This window comes from Lucilia cuprina, chromosome 5 (genome assembly GCF_022045245.1).
Source record: "Lucilia cuprina isolate Lc7/37 chromosome 5, ASM2204524v1, whole genome shotgun sequence".
Classification (NCBI taxonomy): Eukaryota; Metazoa; Arthropoda; class Insecta; order Diptera; family Calliphoridae; genus Lucilia; species Lucilia cuprina.
The window spans coordinates 66,042,420-66,059,461 of record NC_060953.1 but is presented as its reverse complement, the minus strand read 5'-3'; the positions used below and the strand labels follow the sequence as shown (position 1 = coordinate 66,059,461).

Genomic DNA, 17,042 nt, shown 5'->3' with positions numbered 1-17,042 from the left:
CAAAAACAAGAAAGTAACGATGACCGGGCTGGCTACCCAAGGAATTCAAAAGGCAAGATTTAAATAAATAAAAGATAAACTATTTACACACTTTAAGCGCTCCAGTGGTAGCATTTAACATGGCCAATTTACACATTATAGTATAACACATACACACATAAAATAAATGAATAAATGTGCATGTGTTTGGATATATGTATATAAAAACTCCTGATAATATATACAATTGAATATGTATGTTTCTTTTTGAATGATTTTTTTACAAGTATCCTTCCAACTGTTGCTTTTTCTATTGACTTGCTGTTGTTGTAGTAGTAGATGATGCCACTGAAGATGGTGGCGCAACAGTATAAAAGCCAAAATAATGTACAGGATTATTTTAGTCGTTGCGTGGAATTCACTTAGAACGTTTGTTGGTTACTTCGATTGGACTCATAGACAAAGGAGCAATTTTTATAAAAAAAGAAATAAGAAAATTAAATAAAATGAGTGCTTCGGGTAAAAGTTTATTGGGCTTGTGGCTCTATCGAAGTGGCGAACAGGAATGGGCTGTTAAACAAGGCAGTCCATTGCATAAACAACGTTCAAGTAGTAAGGATAGTTCTGGAAGTCCTGCTAGTATTGTAAGAATAAAACGATTTTATTTTTACAAAGAGCTTTAAAAGAAATTAATAATTGTGTCGTCTTAGGATAAAACTGGATTAAGTGTTAAAAACAAGGAAAATCCAGTCGTGAATGAGGAATTTTTCCAATACGGTACGGTTGGCGATAGAGTTTCGATCATTTTTACCTTAAAGAATCAAGTTGGTAATTTGGCTCGAGCTCTTCAGGTTTTCCAAGAGTTGGGCATAAATGTTTTACATTTGGAATTGTCACCTTTGGAAAGTGCTACGAATCAGGTGTGTGTAACTTTTGGAAATTTTTGAAATTAGATCGTCGGGAATGTTAGGCATTTTAACGTTGGAGGTTAGAAATTCTGATTCAGATTCTTGTCGAGAATTGGCGCTTAAAAATAGATATTTTACTCCATTATGGTTCAAATCTGAATTGGAATTGGTTTTGATATGTTCAAAGGAGGTCATGATTGCCTTCATATAAAAGGTTTGTTAAAGAAATTATCTTCAGAATTTAAAATCTTAATTATTAAAAGTTTTCCAATCGTTGTTGTTAATGGATGGATAGAAAGTTTTCTCATTTAACTAACTCCGCAGCATTCACTGTATTTGTCTGGTTCCGCTTGTTGAAATTGGTCTCGTTGTGTCCATATTCCGGCATATTCAGTAAGAATAGGACGATCAAAAAACGAACTAACAAGTTACGGCATTCGATATCAATAAAGAGAGATAAAGGGAATTGAGATTTTAATTGAAATCGAAAGCCTTAATTAGGAAGAGTTTATAGTTTTCCTAATATCTGACAGAGTATGTGTTTCACTCTTCCACTATCTTCACTGATAGCTTCTCCTCGCCGAATTGCGGTAGTGTCCCTTAATCTGTATATCCAGTAAGAATCGGACGTTCAAAAAGCGAATTGAGAATTACAGAATGTTTTTATAAAGCGACTTTGAATTAAAGGCGATTATGAAAGGATTCGGAACAAACTACATCCCTCTTAATGAAACCCTCTTTATTTTAATTGAAATCGAAAGCCCCATTTATCTCCTGATGAATAATTTCATAACCCAAATGAAGGCGGTTTCGTTAAGAGAGATGCATTTTATTTCGAATGCTTTCATAAATGTCTTTCATGAAAATCTCCATATTAAAGACATTCTGTAACTCTCAGTTATGGACCGAAAACCCGTCTCTTGACATCATCATAGTTCTTCTATAATCTGGTCATTAATACATCGGATTAACGACAAAATTCTGCATTCAATTATCCGATTTCCATAGAATTCAAATGCCGCAATCAGCACCCAATTCAATTCAAATTTCAGAAACACAATAAATTTATCATTATTTCAGGAAATCAAAAACTTCTACACGCTTTAAGGAACCAAAAATATCGGATAGTATTCTATCCATTTGTAATATTTTATTGAATTTCCATTAAACAACAACTTCAAGTTATATGAAATCTTAGAGAAAAACTGTAAAAACTTATGCTTACAACTTCGAAATTAGACTTTGAAATTGAAAACAATTTAGATGCCTTAAGTTCCCGTTGATCTGATGCGGATTAATAGTTATTAAAATATGAAATTTTCATAAAACAAGGCTGATGTGTTAGTGGATGTGGAATGTGATCAAAAACGCTTGGATCAGGTGCTGCAAATGCTTAATCGAGAGGTACATTCGGTAAACTATACATCGGTCGATAAAAATGCCATCGTGAGAGCGCCATCTCTATCAGCCTGCTCTAGTTTTGGTGTGTAATTGTTAATTAATATTTTACTATATAGTTTTTTCATTGTTCTTGTTCCTCAAAAGATTTCGGTGAAATGGTTTGGTTTCCACGCAAAATCTCCGATTTAGATAAGGCTCAAAATGTTTTAATGTATGGTTCTGAATTAGATGCTGATCATCCCGGTTTTAAGGATCCCGTTTATCGCAAAAGAAGAGAGAAGTTCTATACCATAGCTATGAATTTTAAACAGTAAGTAATTTGTGGAAAAGTTTATAGTTTTAAGAAATTAAGAATATATTTATATTTTTTTTAAGTGGTAATCCTATACCTCGTGTTGAATATACACCCGAAGAGGTAAAAACTTGGTAAGTAAATTAATTTGATAGAAAAGGAATATTTGTAATTATTTAATTTAAAAGGGGTACCGTGTTTCGTGAGCTGCATCGTTTGTATGTTAAATATGCCGTTCCCGAATATATGGAAAATTGGCCAGAGTTGGTTAAATATTGTGGTTATAGAGAGGATAATGTGCCTCAGCTGCAGGATGTTAGCACTTTTCTAAAACGTAAAACTGGTTTTCAATTAAGACCAGTGGCAGGTTATTTGTCACCTAGAGATTTTCTTTCGGGTTTGGCATTTCGTGTTTTCCATTGTACCCAATATATAAGACATTCATCCGATCCTTTTTATACACCCGAACCGTAAGTGTTAATATAATAAAATTGTGTTTTAAAATAACTAAAGTTTTCTATTCAAAAAATAAAGTGACTGCTGTCATGAGTTATTGGGTCACATGCCTTTATTGGCCAATTCTAGTTTTGCTCAATTTTCCCAAGAAATTGGTTTAGCTTCTTTGGGCGCCTCCGATGCAGATATTGAGAAATTAGCAACGGTGCGTTAAAAGTCTGTTACATTAGAGTGAGATAATTTTAAACGCTTTTTAAATTTTAGCTTTATTTCTTTACCGTTGAGTTTGGTTTATGTCATCAACCCGATAATAGTTTTAAGGTTTATGGCGCTGGCCTGTTAAGTTCCGTGGCGGAATTGCAGCATGCCATTGCCGCTAAAGATAAAATTAAAAAATTTGATCCTGAAATCACTTGCAAAGAAGAATGTATTATAACTTCTTATCAGAATGCTTACTATTATACAGACTCTTTTGAAGAGGCCAAAGAGCAAATGAGGTGAGTATCTTTTCCAATGATTCGAAACCTTTAAGCAATTTTTGCTTAATTTTGATTTCTTATCTTGCAGATTATTTGCCGAAAGCATACAACGACCTTTTGGTGTACGCTATAATCCCTATACCCAAAGCGTTGAGGTACTATCGAATGCCCAGAAAATAACAGCGGTGGTTAGTGAACTCAAAGGGGACTTGAGCATCGTGTGCTCTGCGTTGCGTAAAATATCGGCCACCGATGAGAATTTAGATGTTGAAAGTATTGCCAATATGCTGCAGACAACTTTGAATGTTAGAGGTGGAGATAGAAGTCCCAACAGTGCTGTAAGCCCCGATAATTCAGATACTTCACAACACTCCATAGTAGAGAATGGAGAACAACAGTAGATAATCCATGGACAAATGTTAAGGACCACGATTTACAAATATATGCAACATGTTTAGGGACCAAACTTTAATATTTAGATAAAAAATATTTTGTAGTTTTAATTTTATGGAATTTATCAACTCACTAACATCTATTTATGTACGAGTACTTGTATGGATCCAGTATATACAACAAAAAAAATTTTAAAAATTATTAAAGCCACTTTTATTTAAGTAAATCTATGTTAATATTGGCTTAAAATTAATTAATAACAAGTCATATTCTATTTAAATTGCTTAAACAAAACACAAAAAATAACACAAATTATTAAATGCTTTTTAAACGTCTAACTAGTTGAGTATTGAATTCTTGTTATTTAACTAGAAATGAAAATCGTTTAAAATTTTAATTGTATTATTTATATAAAACATCACAGTCACTGCTAATAACAAACGTGCGACAGAGTAAATTAGAGGAACACTGTATAAAATAGTTGGGTATAGTCCATAGACTAAAGGCACTCCATTGCGGCCGTAGACGTCTCTTTAGGCTGCTCACCACACGAAATACATTCAATTTATGATACCAACACTGGTTTGGACTTGTTTTATTTTCGCTTATTTCGAGACGTTGCACTTTTTTCGCGGCCTGTTGAAGGGGAAATTTTTCTTTCATTTCAACACGTGGTGCGATTTGTATTTGATCTACTGTTTCACATATATCCTCGTTACTCAACAGTATACCCGCAACAATATACATTAATTTGAAATATCTGCAAGAAAATCTAAAAATAGGTTAAAGAAAATTGGTTTGGATTAATATATACATTGGTTTATTTTAAAGTAAGACCAAACATTTTTTCACGTTAGTTACAATTATGGAAAAGGATATCAATTATTAACATACGATAAATGAAAGAAAGCACACATGGATATATATTTGTATGTTCCTTGAAGTTCTCTGGCGTCATCGGATGTGTCCGATCGCATACCAAACATAATATTTGTCGAAAACTTTGGGATACTGAATCCAAAGGGATGTTAGAGCTAATAGTCGCGGGAATTTGTTGCTAAGCTGATGGCTCCTAACTTAAAGATAATCCAGTAATATACAACTCTAGGTGGATTAGAATAAATATGGTGATTTACCAACCGTCAGAATGCAATAAGGTCAAATCTAAGCTTGTATTGAGCTGTAAGAGAGTCCCAACTAAATATTCATTAAGAGTTCAATCATATCAGTACTAGGGCAGTTAGTAATGGTAAAGGATGTAAAGGAAAGGGAACTCGAGGAAGGTAGACCATCTCTAGTTATTCAGCCTACCACTTAGGGTTTCACCTAGCCACCCGACTATTGAGAATAGCAATTCTAATATGTGCTTTTACCACCAGAAGCGAATCGTCAGTCCACAGATCAGTACATGGCAATAAAACTTTTCGCTAAAGTTTTTGTTTAAGTATCTACTATCTATACTATCTATCTATGTGACTGTAAGACAGTAAAGTGACAATTGTCTTCGCTATTTCTTACACGTACACTATTTTCAATCTCGTTTGAAAAGAGTGCGCTCGTGATGTAAGAAATGTTATAGGCGCCCAGTTGGTTAGCAGCAATTACTGTCATTTTCGGTAGCTAGTCCAAAGGACTAACATTGAAATCTATATTTTCGCTCAAGTTGTTTGCTTAAGTAGTAGTAATATGATGACTATCATCCCTATTTTTTACAAAATCGAAACTGAAATAAAGACTGTCATCACTCTCATTTACAAAAAGTACACTCGTGATGTAGGGCATGTTAGAGGCGACCAGGTGGCTCGAAGTTAGTAGCAATTACTGCCATGTTCGAGTACAAAGATTTAATTGTCGTAAGTCCAAAGTAGTCAATGATTACTTGAAGACAGTAATGTGACGACTGTCTTTGATATCTTTTACAAAAGAGAAACTAAAATGAGTACTCTTTTCATTCTCGTTTACAAAGAGTACATTCGTGACGTAGAAACGACTGCCGTTTTCCGATGCATTGACTCTTTGTAGAGTAACTAGGAACGAATGCAAAACCGATCGACGCAACACGGGTTAAGTTAAAAAGACGGGTGAAAAACAGTCTACTTGGATAATGGAACAATGAGTGGAAACACATAGAATCTATGGTGTAATCCTAACGAGAAGAGGACAAGAAAAGACACCTCAAATTGAACAAGTTTAAGGTAAGCGTAAATATTCCGAATGAGCATCCTGGATTACGGACACAACTATATTCAATTTTACCAGCGGATTCTGACTTATGTAGAGAGAATGCTTGATGCATAGTCGCAATACAATTCTGGAATACTTTCATTATAGAACTTAAATTAAAAAAATTGGAAATACATCCCTTACAAACACTAATTGAAAATTTGACTTTCTGAAAATCTGACGGATAATACTTTCTTAAAAAGAGCGCAATAGGCCTAATATTAGATTAGAAGTGTTTTTACGGATTCTTGCGATACTACATCCCTCGTGAACACTAATTGAAAAACTGACTTTCTGAAAATCGGACGGATAATACTTTCCTAAAGAAGAGCACAATAGGCCTAATATTAGATTAGGAGTGTTTTTACGGATTTTATATAATATATATACTTTTCTATTTCCACCGATTGGAAAACTTTAAGAAACATACGGTAATCTATATACAAATTCTATATAAAGGATACCCGATAGAGCCCCAACGACCTAAACTAACGTAAGTTTTATTATTATCGTAAGATGTTACAATTTCATATCCCCTTCTATAATAACACTTACGTAGATTTTGGAAAACTCTAAGAGGTATATGTTTAATTAAAAAAATAAATTCAATTAATCATTAACTTACCTGACGGTTCGTGACATCATTATATATTTTTGGGGTATAATTGTTTTAAACGTTAAATTTTTGACGTAGAGTCTAAAGTAAGAAAGAAATAAAAAAAATTGCAATTAATATATTTTATATAGAATTTGGTGATAATATAAATACATGTGTATTAGGAGGGTCTCAAAAAACTTTTCTTAAATTAACAAATTAAAATTTTTTAAACTTTGATTTTTAAAATATTTCTTTATATATTTATCAGTTATTGGAAAAAATCGAAAAGGAGTTATTATAATTTTCCATGTCCTTCAAAATCATTATTTAGAAAGTATTTGTTGTTGGTGATGTTAATTAATTCATATTATCATCATATAAAATTGACAAGGACAAGTCAATTTTGACAAACAAACCCGGGGTACGAAAATTAATATTCCTAATAAAAATCTTTTCAAAATGAGCGACTAGCTTAACTTGCACTAATACATTAATGCTGAATTTAACTCTCGTATGCAACGTACTCTTTTTGCCCATCATAGACTTAGACCTGACTATGTCTATGTTTCATCTGAGCTTCATATTTCGTTATCCAAAGAATGAACACCTTGCTAGTGCTATATAATTTTAAAAGATAATGATAATATTAGAATCGAAATAAGTTTTTGTCTTAATATTTTAGAATGTTCATGCGTTTTGCAATATTGATAAGAATTATTAAATTAACTTAATTACACAAACAACAAATATTTTAAACAAATCTAAAGGAAAAATAAAATAAAAATAAATATGTTTCTATGAGATTCATTTTTTTAAAAGCATTTTTTGCACAATTACTCTCACATAGCAAAAATATATACATATTATGAATTTAATAAAAAAAAAACACGCTTACGCCGAGAGGAAGTTGCTTAAATGATGATGAATGGACTGACTGCAATAATAACAAAAACAAAAAATTCTAAACTTAAAACGGCCGTCTACACATTTGCCCTTGATTCTATTTTATTTGTTTGGTTTAGTTTTGTTTTTTTGTACTTCGCTCCGTTTCTCTTTCTAATTCTTTAAATCCCGATAAAGTTAATCGCACACACTTTTTTTCGCTTTTACGAATTGATCTATTGGATGATCGTTTGTTCTGTACTCTCAAAGTATTCGAATTAGACTGATGAGATCATTTTATTAAACAAAAGTAAAATGTCTAAATATTTTGGTACTTATTTGAAAGATCATCATATTGCATGTCTCCCGATTTGTTGATTTCACGACGATCAGTTCAAGTGATAAGAAAGATTGTTTTCAAATGGTGTCTATTGAAATAACTAATTCGAATAGACAAAATAAAAATAAAAGTTGCGTGAATTAAATATACCAATAATTACACTTCAACCTTCCCAGCAGTTCGATCGGACAGTCCCGATCTATCTATTTAACCTATCACTTAGCCGCCGAGTGTGGCTTGTCCTACGAGAAAGTCAATCGTCACCCCATAGATTACGAAAAGACATAAAAAAGCTTAAGTTTGTTTTCCAAGGGGACACTAAAGTGACTATTGTCTTCACCCTCGTTTACAAAGAGTACATCCCTGATAAAAGACGACATAAAGTCAACCAGGCGCTTAGACGTAAATGGAATTTACTATTATTTTCGGATACATTGACTCTTTGTCGTCTGGGTAGGTGTCCAGTTTTAATTGAAGATCTTGTAAGTGAGAGCCAGACAATTGAATCTTCGTTTCGGAACGACCCGAAATGAATAATCTAGCAGTTCGATTACAACAACGACAAAAAGATTTTCGATTCAGAAATGACTATTTAAGCGATAAGAGAACGTGATTCTCACTTTGTGACAGCAAATTTTAGATTTAGGGGACAATTTTCCCAACTATTGGGTAAATACTGGGTAGAATCCCATCTATAACTTCTATATTACATTTTTTAATATTTCCTAAATTTGTATTTATTTTAACATTTTGGAAGAAACTATGGGGATTTTAATTTCAAAATGGGAATTTTTTTTTGCGACTTACAACCTAAAATTGGGAGCATGAGTCAAAATTTGTCTGGCAACACTAGTGAGAAAACGTTTATGGTTCATGATATTGCTAATAATACTATTTTCATATTACACACCAGATGTCGCTCTAGTTTTTAAATCTTACTGAAGACACAAACCTTAAAGCAAAGCCCATTTTTTAAATCACAATTACTTTTGCATAATTAACAATAATTTTTGAACTCATTAATATAATTGTACTCGACAAAAAGCTGCAAACCCAAGTTCTATACTAGCCTTGATAACCCTCATGAATTTTATAATTATAGGGCCTCATTGGACCCTAGCCCCTATAAAGAGTCCCCTTCAAAATTTGAGGGAAGGTACAATTCAACTTAATTACTTTATTATAAAAACTAAATTACATGTTATTTTTGTAACAGGTGTAGGGTCGGCCTCGCCCGACCATAAATTTACTTCTTAACTGTTACGATGAAAAACCTAAAACCGTTGAAAAGTCCGCAAATAAAGCTTCCATTGAAAAAATAGAGAAAATCTCTGATCACTTATATTTTCCATGAAAAAGATTTAAAATGGTTTAAAAATCCGTAAATCTAGAAAATAGTGAAAATCTGTTAACATTTATATTTTCCATTAAAAATTTATTTTTATATGAAAAACTGAAAACCGCTTAAAAATCCGTAAATAACACTCCAGCTGAGAAATAAATGAAAATCTGTTATCAAAATTTTCCATCAAAAATCGATTTTTTCCTTAAAAAGCCTTAAATCGTGCGTTGATCCTTAAATTGAAAATTGAAAATATTGTGAAAATCTGTGATCATTTATATTTTCTATAAAATAATCGATTTTCACATGAAAAACTTAAAATCGTTATTAAATCCTTAATTAACGCTCCAATCAAGAAAATAGTCAATATCTGTGATCACTTATATTTTCTTTCAAAATTCTATTTCTACAAGAAAAACCTAAATTCATTTTTTAATACGAAAATCACGCTCCAATTGACAATATAGTGAAAATCTGTGATCAAATACATTTTCTTTAAAAAATCGATTATTACTTGAAAAACTTAAAAAGGCTATAAATTAGTAAATAAAGCTCCAATTAAGGAAAAAGTGAAAACTGTGATCACTTTTTTTATTAAAGGTCGATTATTACGTAAGAAAACTAAAATCGCATATAAATCCCAAAATAAGTTTCCAATTTAGAAAATAGTGAAAATCAGCAATCTCTTATATTTTCCTTAAAAAATCGTTTTTACATGAAAAACTTTAAGTAGTGTATGAGTCCTTAAATAATGCTCCAAAAAAGAAAAATCTGTGATCACTTCTTATTTTCATTAAAACTCACTAACTAACTAACTATCTAACTAATTAATTAATTAATTAACTAACTAACTAACTAACTAACTAACTAACTAACTAACTAACTAACTAACTAACTAACTAACTAACTAACTAACTAACTAACTAACTAACTAACTAACTAACTAACTAACTAACTATCTATCTATCTATCTATCTATCTATCTATCTATCTATCTATCTATCTATCTATCTATCTATCTATCTATCTATCTATCTATCTATCTATCTATCTATCTATCTATCTAACTAACTACCTACCTAACTACTTACCTACTTAACTAATTAAGTAATTAACTAACTAACTAACTAACTAACTAACTAATTATGTACCGATTCTTATAAAAATCGGTAGAAAGATTTTTGCTCGTAAGAAACTTACTTATGTACAATATCAGCGCTAAACTCGTATTTTTAAGCCATTAATGGGCGTTAAAGTAATTTTTTTTAGAGAGGTCCATATATGAAGGGTAGAGTTAATAATAGACCGATCCTCATAAAATTTGCCGGAGAAAATTTGGCGCATATAAGATTTATACTAAACAAACCTTACTTATACTGAATACTTGTGTAAATTTGCTTTCAACAAACATACAAACGGACAGACATGACTAGATCGTCTTAGAATTTAATAAGGATCAATATTTCTAATTGTAACAAACGGAATGATAAAATCAATATACCCCCCATCTTTTTTGATGGTGGGTATTAAAATACCACATCGATTATGAATTGGCTAGTTGTCAAAATCGAGTAAATCCATTGTTTATCAGTTGATCTATATAAAATAAATTTTTTTAGCTGTATGATCACTAACTATATAAGAGTGACCTTCAACCCTTTAATAAAACTGGATTTATTCTCAGTGAAAATACTTTGAAATGGTTAATTGAAATAAATTTTGGTTTTATGATGATAGTTATGCCTGAAGAAGTTCTAATATGAGTGTATATTTGTATGTGCGCAAACGTTTTTTCTATCAGTGTAACTAAATTACGAAATTGTATTTTGATTGAAGTTATGAAAAGAATGTCCGACGAAATTTTAAATGTTTGAGAGAAAAAAAGGTAGACAACATTAGAATAACTATAAATGTAAAATAGTGCTTTCCGTAAAGGAAAACTTGTCAAAAGAAAAATTTTATTTATTGTTCAAGATCTGGCTTATGTTTAAATAGCTCCGATCTAAGATTGTCCAGAACTAATGCTTTATTATTCTTTATCTTTGCAGTTTAATTTCTATACTCAGTTTGAAGTTGTGTTGATGCTTCCTGTAAAGGATTATAGTCAGTCGATGCTTGTTTTATTTTTGAAGTCTCATATTTTGTGACTTCTACATGGAGTGGTCTATATGTATGTATGAAAAAATCAGATTGTTATAGAAATAATGTTGGAAAAAATATATGAAAATTATATTTATATATGAGACAAGTGACTGTTTTTCATCATCTAATGTTGAAGTTAAATGGTTTTTATTTTTATTTTTATATTTTTTACTTTGTTATTACAATTTCATATTTATATATGGAACTATTGTATTATTGCATTATCATGCACATTTCAAATGCTAAAAGACAAAAGTGTATTAAAAATAGGATATTAAAGGACTAAATATAAATTCACTTTAAAACTATTCTATAAATAAAATGACAGTTATTAGTTTATTACAATGCATATTTTTATTAAAATTACAAATTCCTTTAAAACAAAAAGGAAACATAAAATATATTTAAAAATTCATTTCTCACCATAAGACAAATTTCTTTTAGTTTTTTAATAAATGCAAAAACTCCTCCTCCTACAACATATTTTAAGAACTAGTATTTATGTTAGTATGAATATACATACGTCCATAAGGATAATGAAAGCATCTACTATATATACACACATACACACCTACATTCACACATTTCCATACTTTAGTTACACAAACACTCAAAAAGAATAAGTGGGTGTGCGTATCGTTAAAGTGTCCTCGAAGAGAATATATTGCATAGGAGCAAAAAGGATCACATCAGAAGTTGAAATTTCAAAAGAAGTAAAACGCAAAAAAAAAAGAAAAAAACATAAAGAACAAATACATGTTCGTATGCAATTTAATATCCTGCCAGCATTTGGCACAACGCAAATATAGACACACTGCACCATAACTCATTCCATAGACACATACAATTTATCCAAGAAAATAAATACACAAACGCAGCAACAACTGAAGAAAAAAAAAAAACAGCTGTTGGGCTCACTATGTCGCTAAAGTACGAGGAGCACTTAAATGATAGAATTGAAACTCACAAAAAGTATAATTTTTATTAGAATTTTCGTTAAATTGCGAAAGTGAACTTTGACTTTTAACTTGTATGAAAAAAAGTTGAAATTAAATTTAGTAGGAGCTTAAAGATTCTGAAAGAGGTTTTTGTTTTTATTAATTTTGATGTCGATTTAGAGTCTATATGTTTGTTAGATGTCTGTAAAGTTACCTATAAATAAATGTTATACGAAATATGCTACATCGGTGATGAATTTGACACGGAAAACGAATATTACCTAGGCAAGCCAAATCACTTTTAGAAGTAAATAGGTCAATTGTGAGGCCCGCTATATCCCCATTAGTCAGTTAGTTAGTTCAAGTTTTAGTTAGTTAAATAGATAGATAGATAGATAGATAGATATATATATATATTATATATATATATATATATATATATATATATAATATTATATATAATATAATATAATATAATTATATATATATATATATATTATATATATATATATATAATATATATATATATATATATATATATAATATATATATATATATATATATATATAGATAAATAGATAGATATATAGATAGATAGATAGATAGATAGATAAGTGTATAGATAGATAGATAGATAGAGATAGATAGAGATAGATAGAGATAGATAGAGATAGATAGAGATAGATAGAGCTGAGCTCATGCCACTATCGGGGTCAGTAGGTGGCGGATAACTGAACGACCTGCAGATATGTAGGCCAGCTGCGATTGATAAGCAGTCCCCGACCAAGAGCGGTAGTTTTTGAGGCGTGCTATAAAAAGGTACAGAAGCTCCATGATTTTTCTGCGACAATGGCGAATGCCGCCATCGAAGTATGTGTCCTGCCACAGGGGCTGCCCTCAAGAGAGGAGCAATTAGAAGAGTGATGCCTTCGTGGATTCCCCAATCAGAAATCCAGTAGCGTCTGTTACATATTGGGCGGCTCATTGGTCTGCGTCTGACCCCAGGAGGGGCGGCAGCAAAAAATTAACGACACGTCTTTACGGCATTAAGATCGATACCAGTATGATCTTAATTATGGTATATCTGGAAAATGATTGGAAATAATGAACCCTGGGCTGACGGTTTATGATATTCTAGAACCTGATTACGCGGAGGTGAAACTTTTCAGAAATGGCTTCTAGGCTAATATGAAAACCGCCTCCCCCTTTTAAAACCTGGCAAGTCTCAAGGAGCGCTCAAAATTCGTCACCGTTTAGTTGGTGGTGTGGGCTCGGATGACATTTCCCGACTAACGCGGATCTGGCACTGGCTGTGGACCCCATAAGGGCCCCTAGTCAACCCAGGGCATGACCTCACTGCACGCATAGATAACCATGGGATCCTAACGCGACTACACATCGAATGGAGATAGCGGCCTTGAGTTTGGACCGAAAGCATGAAAGAAACCCCCCTATTTGTAATGAAAAAGAGAAGATAGAAGAAGGAAATACAAAGATATCGGATGAAACTAGTAGCGCCGAATTGCCACCAAAACCACAAGCCGCGGTGACATCAGCAAGCAACCCAGATGTTAATTGCCAAAGAAGACTATAGACAAAAACTAAATGGTTGGAAAAGCAGCACGTTTGATAAGGAAATGTTTTGTTTGTGTATTGAAAACATAGAATTGAACGGCCCATCAGAGAATATGGAGACGAAATGTACATATGAACTGAAAGATACATCTGATAGCCTGAAAATGCTATCAGAAATGTCCAAAGGGTCAGCATTGCGACATGCCAGTCGCGGTGGTCGACATCAACAGAGGGAAGGTGGACGTATACATTGATTCCCAATGTAAATGTCTGGTACAATATACATGGGTATATTAATTTCTACCTTACCCAGTTTCTTAGTGGTCATGGCAATTTCAGATCATACTTATATCGATTTGGACTAGCAACTTCACCGTTTTGTCCGAACTGTGTCGAAACAGAGGAGGATCCTGAACATGTGTTCTTTAATTGTCCCCGATTCAATTACGACAGAGCAAATCTTCACCGATTAATGGGAAGTAGAGTGTATGTAAGAAAAGTTGGACTACGTGTGTGAGTTCAAAAAGGTGGTTATTGTGGAATTAGGCAGGCAAGAGCAGATTAGAAGGATAGTATGAAAGAAAATAAAATAGTTTTATGCCTTGACAAACCCCTCCCTGCGAAGTAATACTTTTGCGGTGGTTCCGCAGGGAATATTGACTAGTGTCTCGAGGTTATTTTAGCGTGTTAAAGTCTCGCACTCCTGGCATCAGGGGGCCAGAGTCTTTCGATAATTTTTTCCTCGTAAAAAAAAGAAAGATAGATAGATATATGTATAAACAATTATTTTATATTTAAATCCATTCATTTTGCGATCACTCTCATTTCCCACGCTCTCCTCGTTCTTCTAATTTTTCTTTAATATCTTATTATACATCTAATTCCACAAATTTGTCATATTCCATTTTTTACAAGTTATTCTCTCTTTTAATGCAATTATATTTTCTAATAATTTTCTGTTATCTAAAATATGATTAAATCAATATTTTTAAACTCTTTTTTCTTTACCAACACCACCCCCCCATCATTTTGGTCACTATTTTCTTGGTGGCCATCAGAGTTGCTAAAATCAATTTTGTATGAATTAATTCGCTTTTATCGTCTTGTTTTTCCTTTTAAACAATTTTTACATTGTTTTGTTTCAATTTAGATTCTTCGTGTTTTTTCCATTTGCGAATGCCAATAATTGTATTTTTCTTTTCTTTTAATTTTTTTTTTGGTTTCTTCATAAAATGTTCTTGTTTGAAATGGTTTTGCTTTATATTACATTTATGTGGAAGCGTTGTCCACTTCCTGTATATTTTTTTCTTCTTTTTGATTTTATTTTATTTTTTTTTCATGGTTTTCAACTCTTTCTTTTCTGACGCGGATGTCGTTATTTTCTGGTGTTTTTTTTGTTCGTTCTTGCTCTGATGTCGCTTTAATTTTTTTTCTTGTCTTGTCTTGTATACATTATGGTTTAGTTTATCTGGTCGAATTTCAATTTGTCGTTGTACTTTAAAGAATATTTCAATATATTAGCGATGCATTTTTCCTGCCATATTATATATTGTTTCTTCGGAAGCCACATTTTTTTTTTGTTAGACGGAAACAGTTTTCATTTCCCTTTTAGTGTAGACATATTAGAAACAGAACGTTGAACTATTGCAAAAAAAAGAGAACTTTAAATAAATCTTAAATGACCGTTTCTCATTAAATGTAAATTGGTTCACTTTAGTTGTAATAATAAAAGACACAATAAATTTGTTGTTTTTATATTCTTAATACTGTTGCTTAAGGAAAAATCAACTGAGGCAAGGATACGATTTTGTTCCTATTTTAAAATTTGTAGCGATAAAAATATAACAAGAACGAGAATATCAATAAAATTATTTATGGATATTCTCGTTCTTGTACAAGCTAGAAAATGAGGACATTTCCGAGTCTTTACTTGAGGGATCAAAACTTTTACTTATTTATAGAAAGTTCTTAGACCAAAGTGCTAATCTAATAAGAATACATTGTACTATTGAAGAGAACTAATTAAGGAGTCACTACCGTGTTTTTGCTCGATAATGAGTCGAATCAAACCCGTTTTACATTCTATTATAAAATCTTTACAAACCTGGACCTAGAGACCATTCTGTCACATAATGAGATGTGATGGAGGAATTGTAAAAACTTTTAATTTTGATGTGATTTTCAGGTTCGATATTTGCAATTGTGAATCGGATAAATTGATTTTCTTTCACAATGCTCAAGTAACATTTTGAAAATGTAAAATCGTCTTTCAAAATCTTTCGATTCTGATTCTTATTCTACATGGTGTTTTAAAATTGCTGTTTGAGTCGATCCTAATGATTTTGCAAACTCTTGTAGATTTTCATAAAAATGTTTATGGAATGATACATCCAATTCTTGTTCATCCAATTTTTTTGAGCACTGGGGCCAAAAGAGGGAATAAATTACAGACATAAACCTTTAAAGAACATGTATTTTGAAAATTTCGTCTTTTAAATTTGCAATAAGATTTAAACTTAAAGTGGTTTAACATTTTTAACGTTGGAATTGGTAAAACGATCTTTTCTCAGGTTTACGAACGTATAATGTCTTGTGAAGAAGCTTTTAATCAACAGGTTTCTTGGAAATATTTTAATGCCATTATTAAAAAGCCAAAGTTTTAAAAACTATTACTTTTTACTTCTTAATTTCCACTATTTCTATAATCAAATATTTTATATGAACGATTCGTCTTACAATAATGTTGATGAAGTTCGATTTAAGTCTTTATTTTCACAAATTGTGAAATCCTTAAAATCCCAAATGATCGCCAAAAAGCTATAGAGATATTCATAGTTTTCCTGCAGACTAAAAATTCACAAAAAGAAAGTCGAAATGCCTGATACACCAAAGACTGAATTGGCTCTTTTTAGCAGAAGATATAAAATCATAGATTTGTACCCACAATCGGAACAGACTTAAAACAAATATTGTGTTTATAATGCAGAAAACTTTACAGGTGATCCTCAGGTGAGGATCGAAACCACTAGGCTAGAATTCTAATCACTAATCTATCGGAGGCCACATTGAACTTTCGATCAAAGTTTGGAGGTAT

The 17,042-nt window shown here is 31.7% G+C and overlaps 2 protein-coding genes across 3 annotated transcripts; one reads left to right on the top strand and one right to left on the bottom strand.

Annotated features, from left to right (window-relative positions):
• The first annotated feature begins 376 nt into the window (after positions 1–376).
• On the top strand, positions 377–4,197 carry LOC111676820 (tryptophan 5-hydroxylase 1). The gene is made up of 9 exons (XM_023437806.2): positions 377–623; positions 690–899; positions 2,220–2,370; positions 2,433–2,598; positions 2,664–2,714; positions 2,769–3,050; positions 3,115–3,241; positions 3,301–3,533; positions 3,604–4,197. Exons 1-9 carry the CDS (start codon positions 486–488, stop codon positions 3,914–3,916), a joined length of 1,671 nt encoding a protein of 556 aa, XP_023293574.2. The 5' UTR covers positions 377–485; the 3' UTR covers positions 3,917–4,197.
• Positions 4,112–7,879, bottom strand: LOC111676832. 2 transcript variants are annotated; one of them, XM_023437819.2, is made up of 3 exons: positions 7,625–7,879; positions 6,757–6,828; positions 4,112–4,680 (listed from the first exon to the last, which is right to left on the bottom strand). In XM_023437819.2, the coding sequence occupies exons 2-3, from the start codon at positions 6,774–6,776 to the stop codon at positions 4,311–4,313; spliced, it is 390 nt and encodes a 129-aa protein (XP_023293587.2). In that variant the 5' UTR covers positions 6,777–6,828; positions 7,625–7,879; the 3' UTR covers positions 4,112–4,310. The 2 variants fall into 2 exon arrangements, with proteins under 2 accessions (XP_023293587.2, XP_023293588.2); XM_023437820.2 differs by having other exon boundaries at positions 4,112–4,668.
• Positions 7,880–17,042: the final 9,163 nt, after the last annotated feature.

Coding starts and splice junctions, on each gene's coding strand:
- LOC111676820 (XM_023437806.2), top strand. CDS start 486: ATGAGTGCTTCGGGTAAAAGTTTATTGGGCTTGTGGCTCTATCGAAGT. Junction 2,371..2,432: donor ATCAGCCTGCTCTAGTTTTG/GTGTGTAATTGT, acceptor GTTCCTCAAAAG/ATTTCGGTGAAATGGTTTGG. Junction 3,051..3,114: donor CCTTTTTATACACCCGAACC/GTAAGTGTTAAT, acceptor CAAAAAATAAAG/TGACTGCTGTCATGAGTTAT.
- LOC111676832 (XM_023437819.2), bottom strand. CDS start 6,776: ATGATGTCACGAACCGTCAG. Junction 4,681..6,756: donor ATGATGTCACGAACCGTCAG/GTAAGTTAATGA, acceptor ACCTATTTTTAG/ATTTTCTTGCAGATATTTCA.